We start from the raw sequence: 24,252 nt of genomic DNA, 5'->3' as shown, positions 1-24,252 counted from the left end.
ATGATGGGCTGAGTGGTCTCCCCCTGTGCCATAAATTTAAGGTGTTTCTGTACCTTCATAAAATTGGCCATCTATGCCCTTACCACAGATCATCTGAAGCTAAAGCTCTCATCCATGCCTTTGTCACATCCATTCTCAACAATTCCAATGCTTACCTGAGCAACCTACCATCTTTCACCCTCCATAAATGTTAATTCATCCAAAACTCGACCCCTTATCCTATCCAGCTCCAAGTCCCAGTTGTCTTTCATACCTGTCTTGCTAACCTACCTTGGCACCTGGTCCTTCAATGTCTCTAATTTGATATTATCATCTTTGTGCTTAAGTTTCCTTCTGTGCGATGTCACAGAAGGACATGAAGGATTAAGAGATGGTACAGAGTAGATTTAGAAAAATGGCTCCAGTGATGAGGGACTTCAGTTATGTGGATAGATTGTTCTCCTTAGAAAAGCAGGGATTGTTCTGGGAAGTCACGGACACTTCCAGTGTCCATGGTGGCCACGCGTGCAGTAAGTGTCTCCAGCTGCAGCTACTTGAAATCCGCGTTTCAGATCAGGAGCAGCAGCTGGAGTCACAGTGGAGTATCCGCAGGGCTAAGATCTTCGTCGATAACACATATAGTGAGGTAGTCACACCGCAGGTAAAGAGTGCACAGGCAGAAAGGAAAGGGGTGACCACCAGACAGAGTGAAGGCACTAGGCAGGTGGTGCAGGAGTCCCCTGGGTCCATCTCCCTCTCTAACTGATATTCCGTTTTGGATACTGCTGGGGGAGATGGTTTCTTCGGGAATGCAGCGAGAGTCAAGTCCGTGGTACCACGAGTGGCTCAGCTGCACAGAGCGGGGAGAAAAAAGAGTGGGAGAGCAGTAGTGATAGGTGATTCTATCGTAAGGGGTGCAGATGGTAGGATGATATGTTGCCTCCCTGGTGCCAGGGTCAAGGATGTCACTGAGCAGCTGTGGGGCATTCTGAAGGGGGAGGATGTACAGCCAGAGGTCGTGCTCCATATCAGTACCAACAACATAGGTAAAAACAGGAATGAGGTCCTGCAAGCAGAATATCGGGGGCTAGGAAATAAATTAAAAAGCAGGACCTCAAAGGTAGTAATTTCAGGATTACTCCCAGTGCTACGTGCTAGCGAGATCAGGAATAGGAGAATAGACCGGATGAATGCGTGACTGGACAGATGGTGCAGGAGGGAGGGATTTAGATTCCTGAGATATTCGGACTGATTCTGGGGAAGATTGGACCTGCACAAGCTGGACAGGTTGCACCCCAGCAGGACTGGACCAATATCCTCGCAGGGGTATTCGTTAGTACTGTGGGGAGGGTTTAAACTAGAGTGGCAGGGGGTTGGGAACCTGAGTGGAGAGACACAAGAGAGGGAAACAAAGATAAAAATGAAAGGCAGAAAAGTAAAAAACAAAAGTGGAGGGCAGAGGAAATGGACTAGCAGCAGATAGGGCCATAGTACAAAAAAAATTTGTAAAAAGACAAGCCTAAAGGCACTGTATCTGAATGCATGGAGCATTCGCAGTAAGGTAGATGAATTAATAGTGCAAATAGATGTAAAAGGGTACATTATGATTGTGAACACAGAGAGATGGCTGCAGGGTGACCAAGGCTGGGAATTGAATATCCAAGGGTATTCAATGTTTAGGAAGGACAGACAAAAAGGAAAAGGAGGTGATGTGGCATTGTTAATGAAGGATGAAATCAGTGCAATAGTGAGGGAGGATATTGGCTCAGAAAATAATAAGACCATAAGATGCAGAAGCAGGCCATTCGGTCCATCAAGTCTGCTCTGCCATTCAGTGAGATCATGGCTGATCTGAATCCTCAACCCCACTTTTCTGCCTTTTTTCCATAAACCTTGATTCCTTTACTGATTAAAAACCTGTCTATCTCAGCCTTGAACCATAACAACCCATTCTCGATAGCCCTTTGTGGTAAAGAATTCCACAGATTCATTACCCTCTGAGAGAAGAAATTCCTCCTCATCTCTATCTTAAATGGGTGACCCCTTACTCTGAGATTGTGCCTTGTGGTCCTAGACTCTCCCACAAGGGGAAACAACCTCTCCCCATCTACCCTGTCAAGCCCCCTAAGAAGCTTATATGTTTCAATAAGATCGCCTGTCATTCTTCAAAACTCCAATGAGTACAGGTCCAACCTATTCAACCTCTTCTCATATGAAAATCCCTCCATACCTGGGATCAACCTAGTGAACTTTCTCTGGACTGCCTCCAATGCCAGTATATCTGTCCTTAGATAAGGGGACCAAAACTGTTCACAAAATCTAGATGTAGAATCAGTCTGGGTGGCGCGAAGAAGCAACAAGGGATGGAAAACATTAATGGGAGTTGTCTATAGGCCTCCAAGTAGTAGTGGTAAGGTAGGGAACTGTATTAAACAGGAAATTAGAGATGCATGTAACAAGGGTGCTACAGTAATCATTGGTGAGTTTAATCTACGTATAGACTGGGCAAACCAAATTAGCAATAATACTGTGGCGGATGAATTCCTGGAGTGTGTACGAGATGGTTTTTTTAGACTAGTACGTCGAACGGCCAACTAGGGGACAGGCTAGCCTAGATTTGTTTTTATGCAATAGGAGAGGGTTAATTAATAATCTTGTTCTGCAAGGTCCTTTAGGGAACAGTGACCATAACATGATAGAATTCTTCCTTAGGTTGGAATGTGAAATAGTCCAATCCGAATCTAGGGTCCTAAACCTAAACAAAGGAAACTCCAAAGGCATGAGGCGTGAGTTGGCTATGATAGATTGGGAACTTCATTAAAAGTTAGGCAATATCTAATATTTACAGAATGAATGTTTGCATTGCAACAGTTATACAATCCTTTCTGGCACAAAAACATAACAGGAAAAGTGGCCCAACCATGGATAACAAAAAAAATTAAGGATAGTATTAGATCCAAAGAGGAGTCATATGAAGTTGCTAGAAAAAGTAGCAAGCCTGAGGATTGGGAGCAGTTTAAAATTCAGCATAGGAGGACCAAGAGATTGATTAAGAGGGGGAAAATAGAGTATGAGTGTAAACTTGCAAGGAACATAAAAGAGGACTGTAAAAGCTTCTATAAGTATGTAAGAAGGAAATTATTGGTGAAGACAAATGTTGGTCCCTTACAGTCCGAAGCAGGAGAATTTATAATAGAGGAAATGGCAGAGCAATTGAACAACTATTTTTGGTTCTATCTTCACGGAGGAAGACACAAATAACTTCCCAGAAATACTAAGGAATCAAGGATCTAGTGAGAAGGAGGAATTGATGGAAATTAGTATTACTAAAAAAACAGTACTGGAGAAATTAATGGGACTGAAGGCCGATAAATCCCCAGGGCCTGATAAACTACATCCCAGGGTACTAAAGCAGGTGGCCATGAAAATAGTGGATGCGTTGGCTGCCATCTTCCAAAATTGTTTAGATTCTAGAACTGTCCTGACAGATTGGAAGGTGGCAAATGTAGCCCCGCTATTTAAAAAAGGAGGGAGGGAGAAAACGGTGAATTACAGACTGGTTAGCCTAACATCAGTGGTAGGGAAAATGCTAGAGTCTATTCTAAAGGATGTGATAACACGACACTTAGAAAATATCAAGGGGATTAGACAAAGTCAACATCGATTTATGAAAGGTAAGTCATGTTTGACAAACCTCCTGGAGTTTTTTGAGGACATAGCCAGCAGAATAGAGAACCAGGGGTGTATTTAGATTTTCAGAAAGCTTTTGATAAAGTTCTACATAAGAGGTTAGTGTGCAAAATTAAAGTACATGGAATCAGGGGTAATATATTGGCATGGACTGAGAATTGGTTAGCAGACAAGAAACAAAGTGTAGGAATAAATTTGTCTTTTTCGGAATGGCAGGCGGTGATTGTGCGGTACCACAGGGATCAGCGCTTAGGACCCGGCCATTCACAATATAAATCAATGATTCGGATGAGAGAACCAAGAGCAGAATTTTCCGGTCGGTGTGCGGGGGCGGGCCCGACTGACCAACACGTAAAATAATGCGCGATATTTTGTTTGGCAGGCGTACGCCGAAGTCAGCTGTGCACCCGCTGAAATGTAAACGGCCTATTAAGGCCATTAAGAAATCAATTGAGCCACTTGAGAATGTTGCCTGTCCAAACTTAAGGTTGGGTTGCAGGCAAAAAACTCATGCAGCCTTCATGTTTTTCAGGAAACCTCATCCATGAGTGGGACGAAGCTTCCGGAAGCTTTTATGAAATAAATAGTTTAATATTCATAAATATAAAAGCATGTCCCCACTCGTGACACATGAAGGGACATGTTTAAATAAATTTTAAAATCAATTCTTTAATTATTTTAATCTCCATTCAATCTCCCTGAGGCAGCTCCGTGCCTCAGGGAGATTGTTGCGCTCTTCTGCGCGCATGAGCGAAGGAGTGCTGGCCCTGACTCTCCCTCCTCCCCCTGCCTGCACAAGTAACACTGAGCGCTACCTGCCCCGTATTATGCCGGGCGGGCCTTAATTGGCCCACCCGCATAAAATGGCGGTGCAGAGCCGATCGCAGGCGGCAATCGGCTCCCCACCTGCTCCCGCCCAGTCTGCTCGCCATAGGAAAAATTCTGGCCCAAGTGTAATATTTCCAAGTTTGCTGACGTCATAAAACTAGGTAGGAATGTGAATGGTGAGGAGGATGTTAAGAGGCCTCAAGGCGATTTAGACAAGTTGTGTGAGTGGGCAAATACATGGCAGAGGCAGTATAACATGGATAAGTGTGAAGTTATCCACTTTGGTAGGAAAAACAGAATGGCAGAATATTATTTAAATGGTGATAGATTGAGAAATATTGATGTAAAAAGGGACTCAGGTGTCCTTGTAGACCAATCATTGAAAGCAAGCATGCAGGTGCAGCAAGCAGTTAAGAAGGTGTTATGACCGATGTAGTTGGTAAAGCGGAGTTACTTAAAAAATCCCAGAGGGGGATACTTTAAACAACTGTTATAACCTATAATTTTAAGTGTTATGTTTGAGACGCGACTCTAAATTCAGGAATCAGACCACCAGTTCTTGAGGTTATACTGTAAACTAATTGAAACATGTTATTAATTTGCACAGGTTAAAAATATATATACATATGGCTACAAATTATTACTATTATAACTTTTAACAAATTCCCAAACTAACCTCCATTAAGGCAACAGCAACCCATAGGGTTGCATCTTCCGGTCAGGGAGCAGGGGACGGGGCCCGCTCGCTGACGCGTAAAGTGACGCAGGGTGATGTCAGGCATGCGTTCCAACGTCACCCCGCATCATTTAGATTTTCAGCTGCATGCCCACCAACCTGTCAACGGCCACTTAAGGCCTTCAAGAAAGTAACTAAGCAATTAATGGACCTGCCCGTCCAACCTTAATGTTGGCGGGCAGGTGAAGAGCCCAGGCGGCCTTCAGAAAAGACATGAAACCTCATCCCCGGGCGGGATGAGGTTTCATGAGGGGTTTAAAATGTTTATAAACTGTTGAAATTAAAAAATTGTCGTCCCAGTCATGTGACAGTGTCACATGAGGGGACATGTCAGGAATTTTTTTTGTACCCTTCCAAAGATTTTCACAACCTTCACCAGGGTGCATGAAAGAGCACACTCCCAGCACAGGGAAACCCCCTGCCCGTACAGGGAGAGCACGTCACACTGGGCGGGCCTCATTTGGCCCGCACATGTAAAATGGCAGCACGCCCCCGACTTGGGGCGCCAATCGGGAACCCACCCGCCCACTCCTGCACATCCCTCCCAGGTTGGGGGGGAGTGTTGCCCATAGACTTAACCAAACACCAGGCAAAGCATTTTCACCTTATGAATTCAGAATGAGGTTATTTTCACTGTGGAGCCAGTTGGAGGCTTGCTGCCGCCTTTTGATCCTACATTGCCTCTCCTCTGCACACCCGAAAACCACTCAAGTTATACCTACCACCAGTGATTCAATTCAAATTCTCATTGTCTCACCAGTGTCTTTGAACTTTGCCCTTTAACAATGAAACCCCATTCATTGTACCAATTTTATTAATAATATAAACATATTGCTTGGTAGCTGCTAGAAAGGCATCAAGCTTTCACCCCACTTCTTGAATGCTTTATTCGAAAAATGCAAATACACTCTACCTCTCTGTTTACATCTCAAACTAGTACATATCAAAGCACCCAGACTAGCTGACTTTAATCTAATTAAGACACACCTGCAGACTAAACCTTTATTTTAAAATAAAAATATTTTCCAAAATATTATATACATTAAAGATCTCACGGAAAAAGGCATATTGTATGTTGGCCTTCATTGCAAGAGGACTTGAGTTCAGGAGCAAGGATGTCTTACAGCAGCTATGCAGGGCCTTGGTGAGACCGCTCTTGGAGTATTGTGTGCAGTTTTGGTCTCCTTACCTAAGAAAAGATATACTTGCCATAGAGGTCATGCAGCAGAGGTTCACTAGAATGATCCCTGGGATGGTAAGATTGTTGTACGAGGAGAGATTGGGCCGAGTAGGCTTTGTATTCACTGGAGTTTAGAAGAATGAGAGGGGATCTCATTGAAACGTATAAACATAGGGCTGGACAAACTGGATGCAGGGATGACGTTTTCCCTGGCTGGGGGTAGTCTAGAACAAAGGGCCACAATCTCAGGAAATGGGGTAAGCCATTTAGGACTGAGATGAGGAGAAACTTCTTCACTCAGCGGGTGGTGAACCTGTGGAATTCTCTACCACAGAGGGCTGTGGAGGCAGTCTCTGAATACATTTAAGAAGGAAATAGATTTCTAGACTCTAAAGGTGTCAAGGTGTTTGGGGAGAGAGCGAGAGTATGGCATTGAGATAGAGGATCAGCCATGATCATATTGAAAGGTGGAGCAGGCTCAAAGGGCCGAATGACCTTCCCCGCTTCTCTTTTTTATTTCTATGGCCTTGCCCTGGTAGCTTCCTGTACTTCTACAGCTACCACAATATCCCCTACCTGAACTTTCCGTTCCTTCAAATTTCTGCTGTTTTCTTACTTTAAAGAATTCTTTCTGCAGACTTCCTTAGGTCCATATTGTTAGGAACAAGGAACAAAGCTTTAAGTTTAATTTATATTTTGTATTTGGATGTTAAGAAAGGTGAAACCTTGATTTAGTTTCATTGACGTTTTTGTGAGCTGGGTGCTGGGAAGTCTGGGGTCCTGTTTGTATACATGCAATTTTAATAATGTTTCAGAATTCCTGAAGTGAAAAGGTGGGTTACCAAGTGGTTTGTAGTTCAGTGAAGTAAAAAACAAACATAGAATAGAAAAAACTATGCAGTTGCCTAGCGATAGGAGTCCAGAGACATACAGAGTGACAGGGAAACACAGAAGGGCGGACAGTTAGTCTGTGTATACCAGAGAGTGCAGGCAGATAAACCCTGCAACCCTGCTGGGGAACTGAGTTTATGGAACTCATGTATTTGCTCTGAAGTTGAAGTAATAATGAGTTTAGATTGTGGTTTGTGGGTGTTTCAGGGAGAGATACCAGCTGTAGAAAACCATCTAGTGAATGCTCAGCAGTCTGCCTGAAGAAAACTGCTTGAAACTGTATTAACCCAAGCAAGAAACCTTGGTGTTAAGACAGTGGTAAATCTTCACTAGTGTTTTGTGTCTGTAAGGGTTGCTGGGATAAAGGAAGTAATGAGAGTTTGAATTATTTTCTGGTTTCTGTATTGAAATCTTTCCAACCTTCTTGCCTAGTGTAATATAATTAATTTCTTCTTGTTTAATAAACAATTTATTCTTTGTGTTAGAATTATACTGGCAGACTCTTGTGAATGTGTTCAGTACCTGACCACCACAGTTTCTTAAAAAAAAACAAAGTTAGGATCTACCAAGCGAGGTTTCACTCTGGGATCTGAATAATCCAGGATTCAGATCAGCTGGGATCATAACAATATCTTTAACATGGTATGCATTTGTTAAACCTATAAGTATGAATACACTATAAGTATGAATACAGATCAATAAAATTTAAGAAAACAACAAAACTTAACTTTAGCAAGGGCAGTGATTTCAACCTATTTCAATCTGAAGCATTTGTGAGTTTTTAAAAAATGTATTTTATAAGTATAACAAATTGGAGCTTATAGAAGTTTATTTTGGAAATCTCTAACTAAGATTTGGAAATTCAGAAATATCAGATCTGACTTTATCATATATTTTTCAGATTACAGCCTGTACATATTTGATATAAACATTTCAAGTAGCTTTTATGAACTAACGTAGTATCTTGATCTGTTTTTCCAGGAATGGCAGAATTCTATTCAGAAGAATGCAGGGCTGGCATTTATTGAACTCATCAATGAAGGAAGGTAACCAAACTTTATATTGTCCTTCTGCTGTGATGTAGAGCCCTGAAAGACGCTTGGTGTTCCACCGAAAAATATTCCTTTTTTTTAACGATCTGCCAATGAATTGTTCAATTTTTGTTATGGTGAAACTATACAGTGTTTATATGAATACTTCAACCATTATGAATTTAAAACAGTCTCAACTTTAGTAACAGTTTCCTAACAACTATAGCAACAAAACATTTCACTCTTCATATTCCACAAAATATTGAAAAATGTGCAATCAATAATGAGGTTTTTCATTTTGTTTGTGGACAACTGCTGAAACAGCAGGGAAGTTTCATATGAAGGATAAAGGGAGTTTAGCCTGTATACCAATCTGCTACCCCATCTGTTCAAGGAGTATGTGTTATGTATTTTACAGTAGGCAACTTCATTCTCAGCATATTAAAGCATCATCACTTAAGCACTAGGTACTGTCCAAGGTACTGCAGTCAATGACTAATAATTTTCAGCAACATTTGGGCTGGCTTAGAATTGTTAACTATTGCTGTAGGCCTCATGACCTACAACAGACACAGAGTTTTCGTTCTTCAAGCACAGACTTTTAAGTGAATGAATATTTCTTCTGAATAGAGATGCCACACAAATGGCTTGAGAAATGGTGGGCAAAAGTCTAAATAAGACTTTAGATAGTATGAAGATAAACTAATTACCTGATTAAAATAAGCCCATAACAGTGACACAGTTATTTTTTAAAATGCAATTCATCAGCAATAGGAAGAATCTCTATAAATTTAAAACTTGTGCAGTATAAAGTTCACAAGTGTGAATAGTAATCAGCTTTCATTCAAGTTGTACAGCAGTGAAACAAAGAGCCACAACTGCCCATGTCGCTTTTTAAATGTATTATGACATGATTAATAAATAAACCGGTCAATGTGTCCTTTTTAGATTTAATATTGCAAAAATTCTTTTTTAATCTGGTTTGCTTGAATAATATTTCACTGTATGCATATATTCAACACCATAGTTGCAATGAAGAATTTTCAGATAGAATGAAGAAGAAAACTAATCATTCTAACCACCAAGAAACTATCTAAATGTTAGCTATTCATCATAGATAAAGAATGTAATTGTGCAGTTGTCTACAATTAACAGGGCATAAACAGTTGATGAATGTGCTGTGGTGTAAGTGTTCTGCGGCTGGCCAGAAATTATGAACAGCATCATTACAGGAATAAAAAAGCACCTTCATAATTAAAACAAAGCATATTTAATGATGTGTAAAATTACATATAATCTCTACACAGTAAGGGCTATTTTTCCTCAAATAAAGTCAGAATGAGATTAGTAAAAGGTTGTTGGAATAAAAATAAATTTATTAAATGATAAATATGCGTATTAGCAAATTGGATTTTTTAAAATAAGAACAATTAGGGTATTGAAATTCAGTTTTCCAGCATGTGACATTTGACAGATTTTAATGTCATTAGTGATTAACCAGGTCTTTTCAGCAGTTCATTTTTGAATTTTCCAGGTATAATATCACTCAAATTATCTACCTTTGTATTTGAAAAGAACTCTTTTTTTACTGTTATATTGATGTTTGTTGTGTCATAAAATTCTAACGATGGAACGTGTTAGTCATGAAAAATGTGAATTTTCTTTAATGTCTGTCAATTAAATAGTTGTTTCATTCAATACTTTTTTAAATAATTCAAAATTATAAATGAAACATGCTTCATTATCAGAAGATAAGTTATGTTTTGCTTTTGTTCATTTTTGTTATCTATTAATAGCCTTAATTTCTATTTTATAACAAAGATTTTTTAGTAAGGTACAGATCAAAACTATCTCCTGAATTTTATGAATGTATGTATGGAGGCAATTGAGCTTAATGCAGTCGTATGCAGAATATCTGTTTATTCACCAAAGCAGCATTTGTCAAGTACACTAGATGAAAGGAAGACTAATGATATTCTCGTGCTCATTTTTTTAAGATTGCTATGTCATGCCATGAAGGACCACATAGTTAGAGTGGCTAATGAGGCAGAGTTCATTCTGAACAGACAGAGGGCAGAAGATGTTCATAAACATGCAGAATTTGAGGTAAGTTGGTTTTAACTGCTCTTTTACTTCATCAAAAGTTGGAAACAAAATGCATCAGTTATTTTAGGATACACAGATTTTTAATTTTAATAATTCAAAGCTTGTTAAAAGTTTTAGTCAGAACTAGTTTGAGTGGTATACCATTGCCTTTCACAAAGATCTATAAAACTTTTATGGTTTTAATGCAACTCCTTTATCAGACAGGCAACAGCCAATTGAACTATCAGATCTTAAACAAGTCATATGAAACATGTTGCAATTAATGGCGAGAAATAATCCTAGCATTTCAAAGGCATGACAGCTTTTATTATTTTTTATTAGCTCACATACATTTGGCTTTGATGAATTGTTCAGAATTCTGTTTCTGCAGTGGTAGCCAAAAGCAGTCACAATATTTTGGCGCTTATTAGTGTCTATCAGCTCACGAAAGGTTGGCATTTCTGGAGCAAATATTGAGTTAGCTTAAATTATGTAAAAGAGTGAAGGAGCAATTTGTCCATTGTGTGTATTGCTCTTTTAAATCAAAAGTCAAAACAAATTTTATGACTGACTGTTGATGCCATAGCTCCCTTCCTGGATAACTGCAGATGGTTATTTGCGCAGCATTAAATTATATGCTAAATTTATTTCAAATTGCAGGCCTGGAGTGGCTGTCTGTCAGTTTAATGGAACATTTATACCTTTTCTTTGCCTAATCAAAAACTAATTTTGACAAAAGCTAATAACATTGAATGAATTTAGAGTGATTCATACTTACAGCAAACGCTATATTCAGGCAGTACATATATAAGACAGAAAAAACTGTAGCCTCACAATTTATGGCAACCAGGAACTTTGAATAGCACAAATAGCAAAAGTTTCAGATGCTGGAAATCTGAAATAAAAATGCAAAATGCTGGAATACTCAGAGGCATAATCTGTAGTGAGGGAACAGAGGGCTAATGTTTCAGGTTGATGACTTTCATCAGTAAAATTAAAATGAAAGATCAATAACCTTAAACGTTAACCTTATTTTTCTCACTTCACAGGTGCTGCCTGACTTGCTGAGTGTTTCTAGCATTTCTGATGTTTAATTCAGTTGAAATCAGGGCAAGAAGGTTATAAATTTCCATTGGACTCCTTTTTTTAGTTATAAAAAGATATGCTGTACTGTAAGAACATCCATGGAGCTGCACTGTTGTCTCAAACATGAATTGTCTGTTCTGCGTAGTAATGGGACTGTGCGGCAGATAGCTTGCAAAGTACCTTCATGGCAGCAGCTTTTTAAGACAAATAATCTGTATATGTTCCACTCTTTTAACTCCTCTGTCTCAAACTTAATGGGCAGAATTTTCTGCCTGTCAGGCGGGCGGGCCCAAATCAATCTCCGGCGGGCGGGGAGTCAATCCCCGCCGGAGAAGTGGGCCCTGCCGCCATTTTACGTGGGCGGGCCAATTAAGGCCCGCCCAGCGTGATGTCCGGTGGGAAGCGCAATGCGCATCCTGTGCGGGCGGGAGGGATTCCCCAAAAGTGAGAGTGCGCTCTTTCGTGCATGTGCACGAAAGAGTGCACATCTCCCTGAGGCTAAGTGCTGCCTCAGGGAGATCGCTGACACTTTCAAAAAGATTAAAAATAGAAATAAAAAAAATCCTTAACATGTCCCCCTCATGTGACAATGTCACGTGAGATGGGACATGTTCATAAATTACAGTAAAACTTTATTAAACTGTTTAAAACCCTGCATGAAACCTCATCCCGCTGGTGGATGAGGTTTCATGTTTTTTCTATTGCCTGCCGGGGCTCCTGGCCTGCCCGCCAACCTTAAGGTTGGACGGGCAGGTCCTTTAATTGTTTAAATGATCAGGCCATTGACAGGTTGGTGGGCGCACAGCTGATTTTGCTGTGCCCCTGCTTTCCTGAAAATTTAAATGGGGCGGGATGACGTCGGGGGTTCCCCCCGTGTCATTTTACGCATCAGCGAGCGGGCCCCGCCCCCTGCTCGCTGGCAGCAAAATTCTGCCCAATATGTTTTTACCAACTTCATCGGTTTTGTCTTTGGAATCTCTAAGTGAAGTATAGGTGTGTTCCTCTTAGAGGAATACTATTATATGCAGTAGGTCAAGACAGACCAATAAGTCACTTGTATCCTGATTTACATAGGAGAGGAGTGTTGGACCTTCACTGACAAAAGGGTGTTTTTGCTTAGCACAGTTTTGGGGAGTTGTGTGGCGATCTTGTTTTTGATTGAGAGAGGGAATTTGCCATGTAAACTACTGTGTGGAATACAGGAAATAGCACAAATATCCAGCATACTGTAAGGTGCAAAAAAAGTGCATATCTCATTAAATCATACCAGCATTTAATTTTTTCTGCTTTGCACCAACAATGTTTAGCTTCTCTGAAGAGTTACATATGATGCAAAAATATAGAGATCCGTTTAAACAAGAAACACTTGCGCCCCCTAGTAAGCCCTCATTCTTACTACTTCAGTGCTCTGTACATCAGTACTTGTGCTGAATTAATATATATAAAATTACATAGAATCTACAGTGGAGGAAGGCCATTCAGTCCAACTGGTCTATCCTGATGTTTATACTTCTCACAAGCCACCTCCCATTCCAAGGACTGAATTTTCATCCTAGAGGTGGGTAGTGTGAGTCGGGAAATTTCCTGGCTTAGCCCGTTCAGCTCGGGAGAAAGTTCCAGGAACGATGGAATCTTTGTTCTGAGGGAGCAGGTTGAGTGGGGCCCACCAAACCCAAAAAGAGTTTGAAGCAGCCACAGAAGGTGCCAAGGGTGGGCTGTTTAAAGATCCATCTCAGTCCTCTGGGACCTCCTCCTAGTTGTAATAATGACAGAGAAACAAAAATACAGCCCTCTAGCCCTCACCCCTCATACCCTCTCACTCCCATGCCTAACTCATGTGACCTCATTTCCCCCACCCACCCCCATGGTCCCTCATACCCTCCGGGCCAGGCTATGGCCCTCTACCCACCCCCATAGTCCGCCATACAGTCCATACCAAGCTATGACACTTGCCTGCCCATTCACCCACTATACATTTTGTATAGAACCAATGACCCCTATAGTAATAATAGGACGTGCAAAAAAGCTTTTTTTTAAAAAAAAGCAGCCATTCGTTCATAACTTTCACTTTCTTATAAAATAATCTTATTTCACTACAGCCCTACAAAAGCTTCATTCATCTAGACCCTTTAAATTAGCAATAGCAGAAGCTGCAAGCACTTGAGACCTCTATCTTGTATAAATAAACATTGTGCAATTCAAAGAATAGTTCACAGAGCAAGAGCTGTCAATCAAGCAATGTTTTCCCTGGGGTGCAGCTGCTTCAATAGTCTCATGGATGTCTGTGCTCTCATTACATTGAAACAGCTACGCCCCAGGGAAAACATTGCTTGATTGACAGCTCTTTCTCTGTGATCTACTCTTTCAGTTACCCAAAAGGTAAAGGGGTTTCAAGTGCTTGCAGCTTCTTCTACTGATACTTTAAAGGGTCTAGATGATTGATGCTTTTATAGGGCTGTAATGAAAGGAGTTTTTTTTAAGAAGGGAAGTTATGAATGAATTACTTTTTTTTGAATGCCTTTTCACACATCCTATTGTTACTTTAGGGATCAGTGGTTCTGTACAGAGTTTATAGTGGGTGAATGGGCATGGACATGCCATAGCTTGACATGGAGGATATGAGGGGCTATGGGGGTGGGTAAAGGGGCATAACTTGGCATGGTGGGTATATGTGAGATCTTTTGAACTTATTTTCAAAAGGATCCCTCATCCAGACTATGGCTGACGATGCCTCCAAGGGACTGTGAACCACAAGTCCTTTAAAAGATGACATGACTCCATGAAAATTGTGGGGGACTAGGAGATGCCTATCCCTGCAGTGGAACTGGCCATGTTAGAAATGCAGGGTGCGGGCTCGCAACCCACACCAGCCTGCATCTTTAAACCGTACTGCTGAAAATTGGGGGTGCCAGGAATGGGGTCAGGAATCACAGAATTGGGTCCCAGCTGCCATTTTTTCACCTCCACGGAGCCTCCCTGACTCCATGGGAATCCAACCCAAAATATCTCTTTCCAGCCTGTCCTTTTATCGTTCTATTCTCTTAACCCTCATATATGCATTAACCCTCCCCTTAAATATATCGATGCTATCCTCTTCAACCATTCCATGTGGTAGTGAGTAGTTTCCATGTAAAGAAATTGTTTCTAAGTTTTTTATTTCAGCTGTAGTGTTTACTTTATATTTATGTCCCCTTGTTCTGAATCACCCAAAAATGGAAAGCGTTATCCATGGCCACCCAGTCCCACCCCTTCATGATTTCAGCACCTCAGTCAGGTCTCCTTTTCTCAAGAAAACAGCCTGCTCAAACCTTCCTGATTGTTGCTTCCTCTAAACTCTGCTAAGCCTTTGTAAATCTATTGTTTAGTGTTGTGAGACATTGGAATTCATTTATAATTATTTATCTAAATTATTCATAAAAACAAAATGGTAGAAATACTCAGCAATTCAGGCAATCTATTGAGGAAAGAAGAGAGTAAATGGGTGGAATCTACTCAGGTTTGGCCTTGTCCCTGAGGAGCCAACCCTGCAGTCTCTCTGGACCCTGGAAGACCTTATGAAGATCCAGCATGGGGGGATGATTCCAGTGAGCTGGGCTTATAATGATATGCAGATGTATCAAAATGAAGTTCCCGACATGCGGCAGCGGGAAATATGGCCCGCCATTGACGGGCGGAGTGGACAATTGCAAACTGATTTCATGACATTGTGAAACCAATTTTTGGCCTTCCTGCCATATTGTCTGCTCACACCCACCATGACACCTGACTCCAACGGGCACGGAATATTCCGCCCAATGTTTCTGATCAATCTTTTGTCAGAACTGGAAAACGTTAATGGTGTAACAAGTTTTAAGCAATTACAGAGGCAGGAAAAGAGGCAAGGAGGAAAACAAAATAGGGAATGCCTGAGATGGTGGAAGACAGGAGAGTTTAAATGACAGAAGGAATTATGATATGGACAAAAGGATTTGGCCATGGGACAAATGCAAAAACTAAAGAGGTGTAAATGAGAAAGCAGAAACCAACAGCTGCCATTCAAAAAATAAAAATGTGGATAGAGATCATAATCTGAAATTGTTCAGTTCAATGAGCTGGTTTTTGTGGTGGATATGATGGAGAAAATTGTCAGCTGTCATTATTCCACTGAAACTGACAACAAATTCTGGAGCCTGCACATGCGCAGAATAATGCATAAATTCAGAAGTTGCTGTCAGTGATTCTATGCTTCTCCAGAGGATGCACTGTTGAGGCACACCCAGACTGCAGTCAATGAAAATCAAATGAATTGATGAGAACTTCTTCTCTTAATCCAATTAAATTAAATGTGAAGGATATTAAGCATTTTTAATTTGTTGGTTTGTTGTGTGTGCAAACTTCAATCTGATTGTCTGCTTGACTGTTTGCTGACCTCACTGAAAGCCAAAACAGCCCCTTAACTTGGAAATGGATTTAAGCTGCCATTGGAAAAGGAAAATCATGCCACAAGAAGTCGTTGGATTTTTGTGGGCAACTTTCTTCAAAATTAATGATGAGTGCCCTTGCTTCATCGCTTAATGCAAAACCTGGGCCAATGTTGAGTCCAGAAACCTGTAAAGTGCCTCATTGAAAGATGAGGTACTGTTTCTCAAGTTTCCATTAGGCTCCTTTGTAACAATGTAGGAGGCCCAAGGGCAGAGAGGGGTCAGAGTGGAAGTGGGGCAGAGAAAATTAAAATGCCAATTCAGTTTTCTGCCTCATTCCCATCTTTTCATTCTTAACTTATACCATTACTATCTCCTTTTGTTAGATCTCTTATATTTTCCAGCTCTGTTCTAAGGTAATTGAATTGAAGCTTTAACTCTGTTTCTGCTTCCACAAATGCTGCCTGAACTGCTGAATATTTCCAGCATTTTCTGATTTTATTTCAGATTTCCAGCAAACACAATATTTTGCTTTTGTATCTAAATTCACTTGTACAAGCAAGGTTGCCTCCTGAAAGTCTTGAGTCACATTCTTTTGTATGTTGTTGTAAAGAATAAAATTTGGCAAGTTGAAGGAAATGGCTTGCACAACCGTTAAAAAAAAAATTGTGTTTTCTACTTTGAATGATTGTTACAGATACTAAAGCTCTGATTTGTATTTTAATTGAAAATCATACATTAGTTAGCCATTTGGCCTGTCCGCTCATTGCTTAAAAACATTTATCCTTGTGTCACCTTTGGTTCTTTTACCAATCACCGTAAATGGGTGTCCTCTGGTTCTTGATCCTTTTGCCAACGGGAACAGTTTCTCTCTATTTATTCTGTCTAAACCCCTCATGATTTTGAACACTTCTAACAAATCTCCTCTCTACCTTCTCTTCTCTAAGAAGAAAAAACCAGCTTCTCCAATCCATCCATGCAACTGAAGTCCCTCATCCCTGGAACCATTCTCATAAATCTTCCTGCACCCTAGGTCTTCACACCCTTTCTAGAGTGCAGTGCCCAGGACTAGACACAATACTCTAGTTGAGGCTGAAGGCTGAACCAGTGTTTCATAAAGATTGATCGTAACTTAATTGCTTTCATATTCAATGCCTCTATTTAGAAAGCCCATCCCTAATTTTCTTGGAGAAGGTGATGGTGAGCCACCTTGTTGAACCACTGCAGCCATGTGTAGTAGGTACACCCACAGTGCTGTGTGCAAGGGATTTCCAGGTTTTTAAACCCAGTGACAGTGAAAGAATGGCAATATAGTTTAAAGTCAGGATGTTGTGTGGCTTGGAGGAAAACTTGTAGGTTGTGGTGTTCCCATGCAGCTGCTACCCTTGCTTTTCCAGGTGGTAGAGCATGCGGGTTTGGAAGGTGCTGTCAAGGGAGGCTTGACGAGTTACTTCAATGTATCTTATAAATGGTACACACTGCTGCCATTCTGCGCAGGTGGTAGAAGGGCTGAATGTTTAACGTGGTGAATGGAGTGCCATTCAAGTGGGCTGCTTTGCCTTGGATGGTATCAAGTTTCTTGAATGTTATTGGAGTCTCACTCATTGAAGTAGTATTCCATCATACTTCTGACTTATGCATTGTAAATGATGGACAGTCTTTGGGGAGTCAGGAGGTGAGTTACTCACCACAGAATTATCAGCCGCTGACTTGTTCTTGTAATATTTATATGGCTGGTCCAGTTAAGTTTCTGGCCAGTGGTAATCCCCAGGGTGTTGATGGTGTGGGATTTGTTGATGGTAATGCCATTGAACACCCATGGGAGATGGTTAGATTCTGTCTTGTTGGAGATGGTTATTGCCTGCTATTTGTGTGGCGTGAAAATTGCTTGCCACTTATCATCCCAGACCTGAATGTTGTCTAGGTCTTCCTATATGCAGGCATGGACTCCTTCAGTATTTGAGAAGTCACAATTGCCTTCCTCCAGTTAAAAAACAAGTGTTCACCAATATGCTGTTTCCTGACACTTGGCCAATGTATTCATGATGCTCCTGTCCCTCTTATTCCATGGTCTTTAACTTTGCAGGCAAGATTATTATGTGATGCAAGTGCCTTTTGGGAGTCCATGTATATCACATCCACCACATTACTGCGTTAAAACATTCACTCATATTAGTTTAACATAAAATACAAGCAAAATATCACAAATGCTGGAAATCTAAAATAAAAACAGGAAATGCTGGAAAAGCTCAGCAGGTCTGGCAGCATCTGCGAGAGGGAGACAGAGTTAACATTTCAAGTCCGTTATGACTGTAGACCTGCTGAGTTCGTCCAGCATTTCCTGTTTTTAATTTCGTTTAACGTGACTTGCCTTTAACAAGTCCATGCTGGCATTTTTTTAGGTCATCCGCACTAGTCCAAGTGACTGTCAATTTTGTCCTGGATTATCGTTTCTAAAAGCTTTCCCACCACCAAGGTTAAACTGACTGGCCTGTAGTTGATGGGTTTATCCCTACACCCATTTTTAAACCAGGGTGTAAAATTTGTAATTCTCTACTCCTCTCGCACTATCCCAGTATCTAGGGAGAATATGATCCATACATCCAAAATTTCCACTTTTGCTCTCTTCAGGATGTATCCCATCTGGTCCTGGTGACTTGTCAATTTGCCTTTCTAACACATCTTTTTACCCAATGAAGTGTTTCAACAACTCTTTTTTCACCCTGTAATGTGTAATTTTAAGGCCCCCCAGGAGTAGGCTGGGAGGCATTGTGCCCATCACTTACCCACCCCCACTGGTATTTTACCAGTGTCAGTGGAAGCATCGGGTGTCGGCTTCTTTGGGGCCACTTAAGGTCAACCCCCTCCTGCCACTGATACTTAACCAGCAGCAGGAAGTGTCCACGCCACATGGTGAGGCCAGTTTTCACCTGGTGGCCTTTTTGCTGGCTAAGGGGGGTAATCCCTCCTATTTGGGTATCTTGTGTTCAACAGAGTCCCCTGCCCCCACAATACTCTCCCACCCCCTTCCCTAGCTTCTCAAACTCAATCCTTCACCCATCTTGCTGGGGCATATGAACATAATGTAGGACATAATAGTAGCCACTTGGCTCCTCAAGCCTGCTTCACCATTCAATAAGATCATGGCTAACCTGACTGTTTTTTTCTCCACATTCCTGCCTGCCCCCGATAACCCTTGTCCCCCTTCTTAATCAAAAATCGGCCTAACTCAGCCTTGAATATACCCAATGATCCAGTCTCCAGTGCTCGCTGGGGAAGAGAATTCCAAAGACACATGGCCCTCTGAGAGAAGAAATCCCTCCTCATCTCCATCTTAAATGGGAGATCCTTATTTTTAAACTAATCCCCTTAGTTCTAGATTCCCCCATGAGATAAAGCATTCTCTCAGCATCTTCACTATCAAGCCCCCTCAGAATCTTAAATGTTTCAATAAGATCACCTCTCATTCTTCTAAACTCCAGTGAGTATAGGTCCAACCTGCTCAACCTTTCCTCATAAGACAAACTCCTCATCCCCAGAATCAGGCTAGTGAGCCTTCTCTGAATTGCTTCCAATGCAAGTATGTCCTTCCTTAAGTAAGGTGATCAGCACTGTACACAGTACTCCAGGTGCCATCTCACCAATGCCCTGTACAGTTGTAGCAAGACTTCCCTGCTTGTATACTCTATCCCCCTTGTAATGAAGGTCAGCATTCCGTTTGCCTTCTTAATTACTCCCTGTACCTGCATGCTGACTTTTTGTGATTCATGTGCAAGTAGGTGAGAGTGACTGCCCTTGACATCAAGGCCGCATTTGACAGAGCATGGCATCAAGGAGCCCTAGCAAAACTGGAGTCAATGGGAATCAGGGGGAAAACTCTCCGCTGGTTGGCGTCATACCTAGCACAAAGGAAGATTGATGTGGTTGTTGGAGGTCAGTCATCTCAGTCCCAGGACATCACTGCAGGAGTTCCTCAGTCTAGTTTACTAGGCCCAATCATCTTCAGCTGTTTCATCAATGACCTTCCTTCCAGCATAAGGTCAGAAGTGGGGATGTTTGCTGATGATTGCACAATGTTCAGCACCATTCGTGACTCCTCAGATACTGAAGCAGCCCATGTCCAAATGACCTGGACAAGATCCAGGCTTAGGCTGACAAGTGGCAAGTAACATTCGTGCCACACAAGTGCCAGCCAATGATCATCTCCAGCAAGAGAGAATCTAACCATCACCCCTTGACATTCAATGGCATTACCACCACTGAACTCCCCACTATCAATATCCTGGGGGGTTACCATTGACCTGAAACTGAACTGGACTAACCACATAAATACTGTGGCTACAAGAGCAAGTCAGAGACTAGGAATGCTGCGGCAAGTAACTCACCTCCTGAATCCCCAAAGACTGTCCACAATCTACAAGGCACAAGCCAGGAGTGTGATGGAATACTCTCCTGGATGAATGCTGCTCCCACAACACTCAAGAAGCTTGATACCATCCAGGACAAAGCAGCCTGCTTGATTGGCACCCCATCCACAAACTCTCACTCCCTCTACCACCAACACACAGTGGCAGCAGTGTGTACCATCTACAAGATGCACTGCAGAAACTCATCAAGGCTCCTTAGACAGCACCTTCCAAACACACGACCACTACCATCTAGAAGGACAAAGGCAACAGGTACATGGGAACACCACCACCTGGAAGTTACCCTCCAAGCTGCTCACCATCCTGACTTGGAAATATATCGCTGTTCTTTTACTGTCGCTGGGTCAAAACCCTGGAACTCCCTCCCTAACAGCACTGTGGGTGTACCTACACCACATGGATGCAGTGGTTCAAGAAAGCAACTCACCACCACCTTCTCAAGGGCAATTAGGGATGGGCAATAAATGCTGACCTAGCCAGTGAAGCCCATACCTCTTGAATGAATTTAAAAAAGGACACCCAGAACCGTTTGTATTGCAGCATTCTGTAGTCCCTGTCTATTTAAATAATATTCTGCTTTTCCTATACTTCCTGCCAAAGTGGGCAGCCTCAAGTTTTCTGACATTGTATTCCATCTGCCAAATTTTTGCCCACTTATTTAACTTGTCCATATCCCCTTGCAGACTCTTTGGGAATAATTTTGCCCTTGATGGGTGGGCGGGCCCCACCGGTTCGGCGGCGGGCGGGCAGCTGATCGCTGCTGCCAAAACGGGCCCTGCCGCCATTTTGAGTGGGCGGGCCACCCGACGGGAAGGGCTACGCGCTTCCTGTGCGGCGGGGAGGGGGGGGGATTCCCCAACTGTCAAAGCGCATGCGTACGAAAGAGCGCATGTATCCCTGAGACTAAGTGCTGTCTCAGGGAGAGCACTGAAAGTGTTATCAACTTAAAAAATAGAGAAATAAAAAAATTATTAACATGTCCCCCTCATGTGACAATGTCGCACGAGATGGGTCATGTTAATAAATAACACATAAAGTTTATTAAAGTTTTTAAAAACAGATATGAAACCTCATCCCATCAGTGGATGAGGTTTCATGGTTTTTCAGAAGCCTGCTGGGGCTCCTGGCCTGCCCGCCAATCTTAAGGTTGGACGGGCAGGGTCTTTAATTGGCTTAATTATCCTGTCAATGGCCTCAATTGGTCATTGATAGGTCGGCGGGCGGACAGCTGATTTCGCTGTCCACCCACCTTCCTGAATATTTAAATGGGGTGGGATGATGTCAGGGGTTCCCTGTCGCTTTCATTTCATCCCCGTCATTTTCGCGTTGGCGAGTGGGCCCCGCCCCCAACTCGCCGACGGAAAAATTTTGGCCTTTGTATATCCCTCTCCAGCTCGCTTTCTTACCTTTCCTCATATTTTTGGAAATCTAAATACACTACATCAACTGGCTTTCCTTTATCCACCCTGCTTGTTGCATCCTCAAAGAACTCTAATAAGTTGTCAAACATGATTTCCCTTTCACAAAACCATGTTGACTCTGCCTGCTAGTATTATGATTTCCTAAATGTCCTGCTAATGTCCCTTTAATAATGGGTTCTAACATTTTCCCAATGACAAATATTGGGCTAACTGGATTATCAGTTCCTGCTTTCTGTCTCCATACTCTCTTGAACAGAGGTGTTACATCTGCAGTTTTCCAATTCTCTGGGACTTTTCCAGAATCCAGGGCATTTTGAAAGATTACAACTAATGCAGATCTTTTCAGACCCTAGGATGCAGGTCACCAGATCCAGGGAATTGTCGGCCTTAAGTTTCATTAGTTTTCCCTTTACTTTTTCTCTAGTGATAGTGATTGTTTTAAGTTCCTTCTGTTTGACTCTTGATTTTCCACTATTTTTGGGATTCTTTTTGTGTCTTCTATAATGAAGATGGATACAGAATACTTGCTCAAAGCCTCTGCCTTTTCCTTATTTCCCATTATTAATTGCCTAATCTCACCTCCTGAAGGGATCAATGCTCACTTGAACAATTCATTTCCTTTTTACATACTTGTAGAAGCTTTTGCTGTCTGTTTTATATTTCTTGATAGTTTTCCCTCATTCTCTAATTTCTCCCTCTATCTTTTTAGTCATCCTTTGTTGGCTTATCAAACTTTCCCAACCTTCTGGCTTATCATAACCTTTGCAGCATTTTACACCCCTTCTTTCAACTTGATACCCCCCTTAACTTCCTGCAGGGATAATAGTGTCATAGATTAGTGCAAAGATTCTATGTTCAGCAAGGGAAAATCATTAATACTGCTGCTATTGATCACCATCTAATGACTTTTTGAAACTGCATGTGGTTGGGTATGATCCTGCTGCTGCCTTGCAATTTAATACCCATTTGATGATCACACTCTGTGCTCAGTCAAGAAGAATAACCACTTGATTGAGGGACTGAAGGCCTACATGGGCCCATGGCACCGTCTTCCATCAAGGAGTTTCTGTCTTTAGGAAAAGAGAAGGGAAGCAAAGAACATTGACTGAATTATTTTTAAAAATGATGCCTTTAAATTAAATTTGCTAAAAGAAAGTGCTGGAGGTTTCCTTTTGAAACTTCACTTTTAAGATGCCCTCTCTATTGATCTACATATTAGTTGCCACTAAAAGAGAACAATTCATGAAATATATCATCTCCATGAGGGTTTGAGCACAATTGTTGGGATGCCAGTCTGGAGAAAATTCACCAAATGTTGAAATAAGCTTAAAAAAATGACTTGGTAGCAACCTTGGAAAGGTGGAATCATAGAAATTTATGGCACAGAAGGAAGTCACTCTTCTTACCAAGCCCTTGCCAGGTGAATAAGAGCTATCAAGCCTAATCCCACTTTCCAGCCCTTGGTCCATAGACTTTAGGTCACAGTATTTCAAATATCTGCTGAAGGTAGTATGTTTCAGAAATACAGAAAGCAATGAATTTTATTTTTTTTTAAATCTTGACAGCACTGCTGAACTCGTGCTGAGAGGATACCAAATAATTAAATCTGGAGACCAGAGTGTGCAGCAAGTGAGAGGGCATCAGTTTAAGGCAGGGAGAAAAATCAGTGAAATGTCACAGTCAGAAGCATGAAAGGGAAGGATCATATATTAAAATTATAGGAATGGAGAGAAAAAGTAGAATATAAGCAAAGGAGCAAATGAAAAATAGAGCATAAGTAAGTAATCTTTAGAAGAGAGCTGGTAGGGCAGAGAAAGATAAAAAGACAAAAACAAAAAAAGATTACAAGGAGACTTAGAAATCCAAATTGAAGAAGGCACAGGTAATAATCAATTGCAAATATGTAATGCATAATCTGAGATCAGTATTTTTCCTGGATATATGTGAGAACGTAAAATAAAAACAGTTCCATTGCTATTTTTTGATGTGTTCATTTTAATGTGTATTTGAATAAAGAAAAGTTGTTGAGATATCAAAATAAAAGCACTTCCTGTATTTGTTTATGAACTGAATATTGAAATGTCTACTCACACTTCAGTATATCTTACTCAATAATGATGAGAGCAACTTTTAAGAACAGAAAATATTGTGGCATGCAATTGGTCTGGGCTGCAGAGTTACCATCAAATTGGAACCGTTGCTCATCTCTAAATCACGTTACTGTTAATTTGTCAAAAGTGAATAACATGCACTGTGTGGATGAAAGGAGAATATGGCATCTCAGTTTTGATGAGGTTCTTATCTGGCCACAACAGCTCCCTTAAACCTACAGCTTGATACACTAGCTCTTATGATCTTTGCCCTAACCAATAAAGTGCACGACTCAGTGCTGGCAGTTGGCACTAAAAATAAATGTAACCTTTGCTTCATTGTGTCAGGAGGTTGACAGTAAGTACTTGTCAAATGGAAGGTGTTCACTGCAACTTTATTATTAGGTG

General features: G+C 41.4%; 1 protein-coding gene across 2 annotated transcripts in view; it reads left to right on the top strand.

Moving 5' to 3' along the window:
- nbeaa (neurobeachin a) overlaps window positions 1-24,252 on the top strand; it is a 1,012,857-nt gene that overhangs the window by 508,578 nt on the left and 480,027 nt on the right. For both annotated transcript variants that reach the window (XM_078545316.1, XM_078545315.1), the window contains exons 35-36: window positions 8,286-8,350; window positions 10,333-10,441. In XM_078545316.1, coding sequence (XP_078401442.1) covers window positions 8,286-8,350; window positions 10,333-10,441 — 174 coding nt within the window. The remainder of the gene's footprint in view (window positions 1-8,285; window positions 8,351-10,332; window positions 10,442-24,252) is intronic.

The sequence above is a fragment of the Cetorhinus maximus genome, chromosome 7 (assembly GCF_964194155.1).
Source record: "Cetorhinus maximus chromosome 7, sCetMax3.hap1.1, whole genome shotgun sequence".
Lineage (NCBI taxonomy): Eukaryota > Metazoa > Chordata > Chondrichthyes > Lamniformes > Cetorhinidae > Cetorhinus > Cetorhinus maximus.
This window is presented reverse-complemented; position numbering and strand designations above follow the sequence as displayed.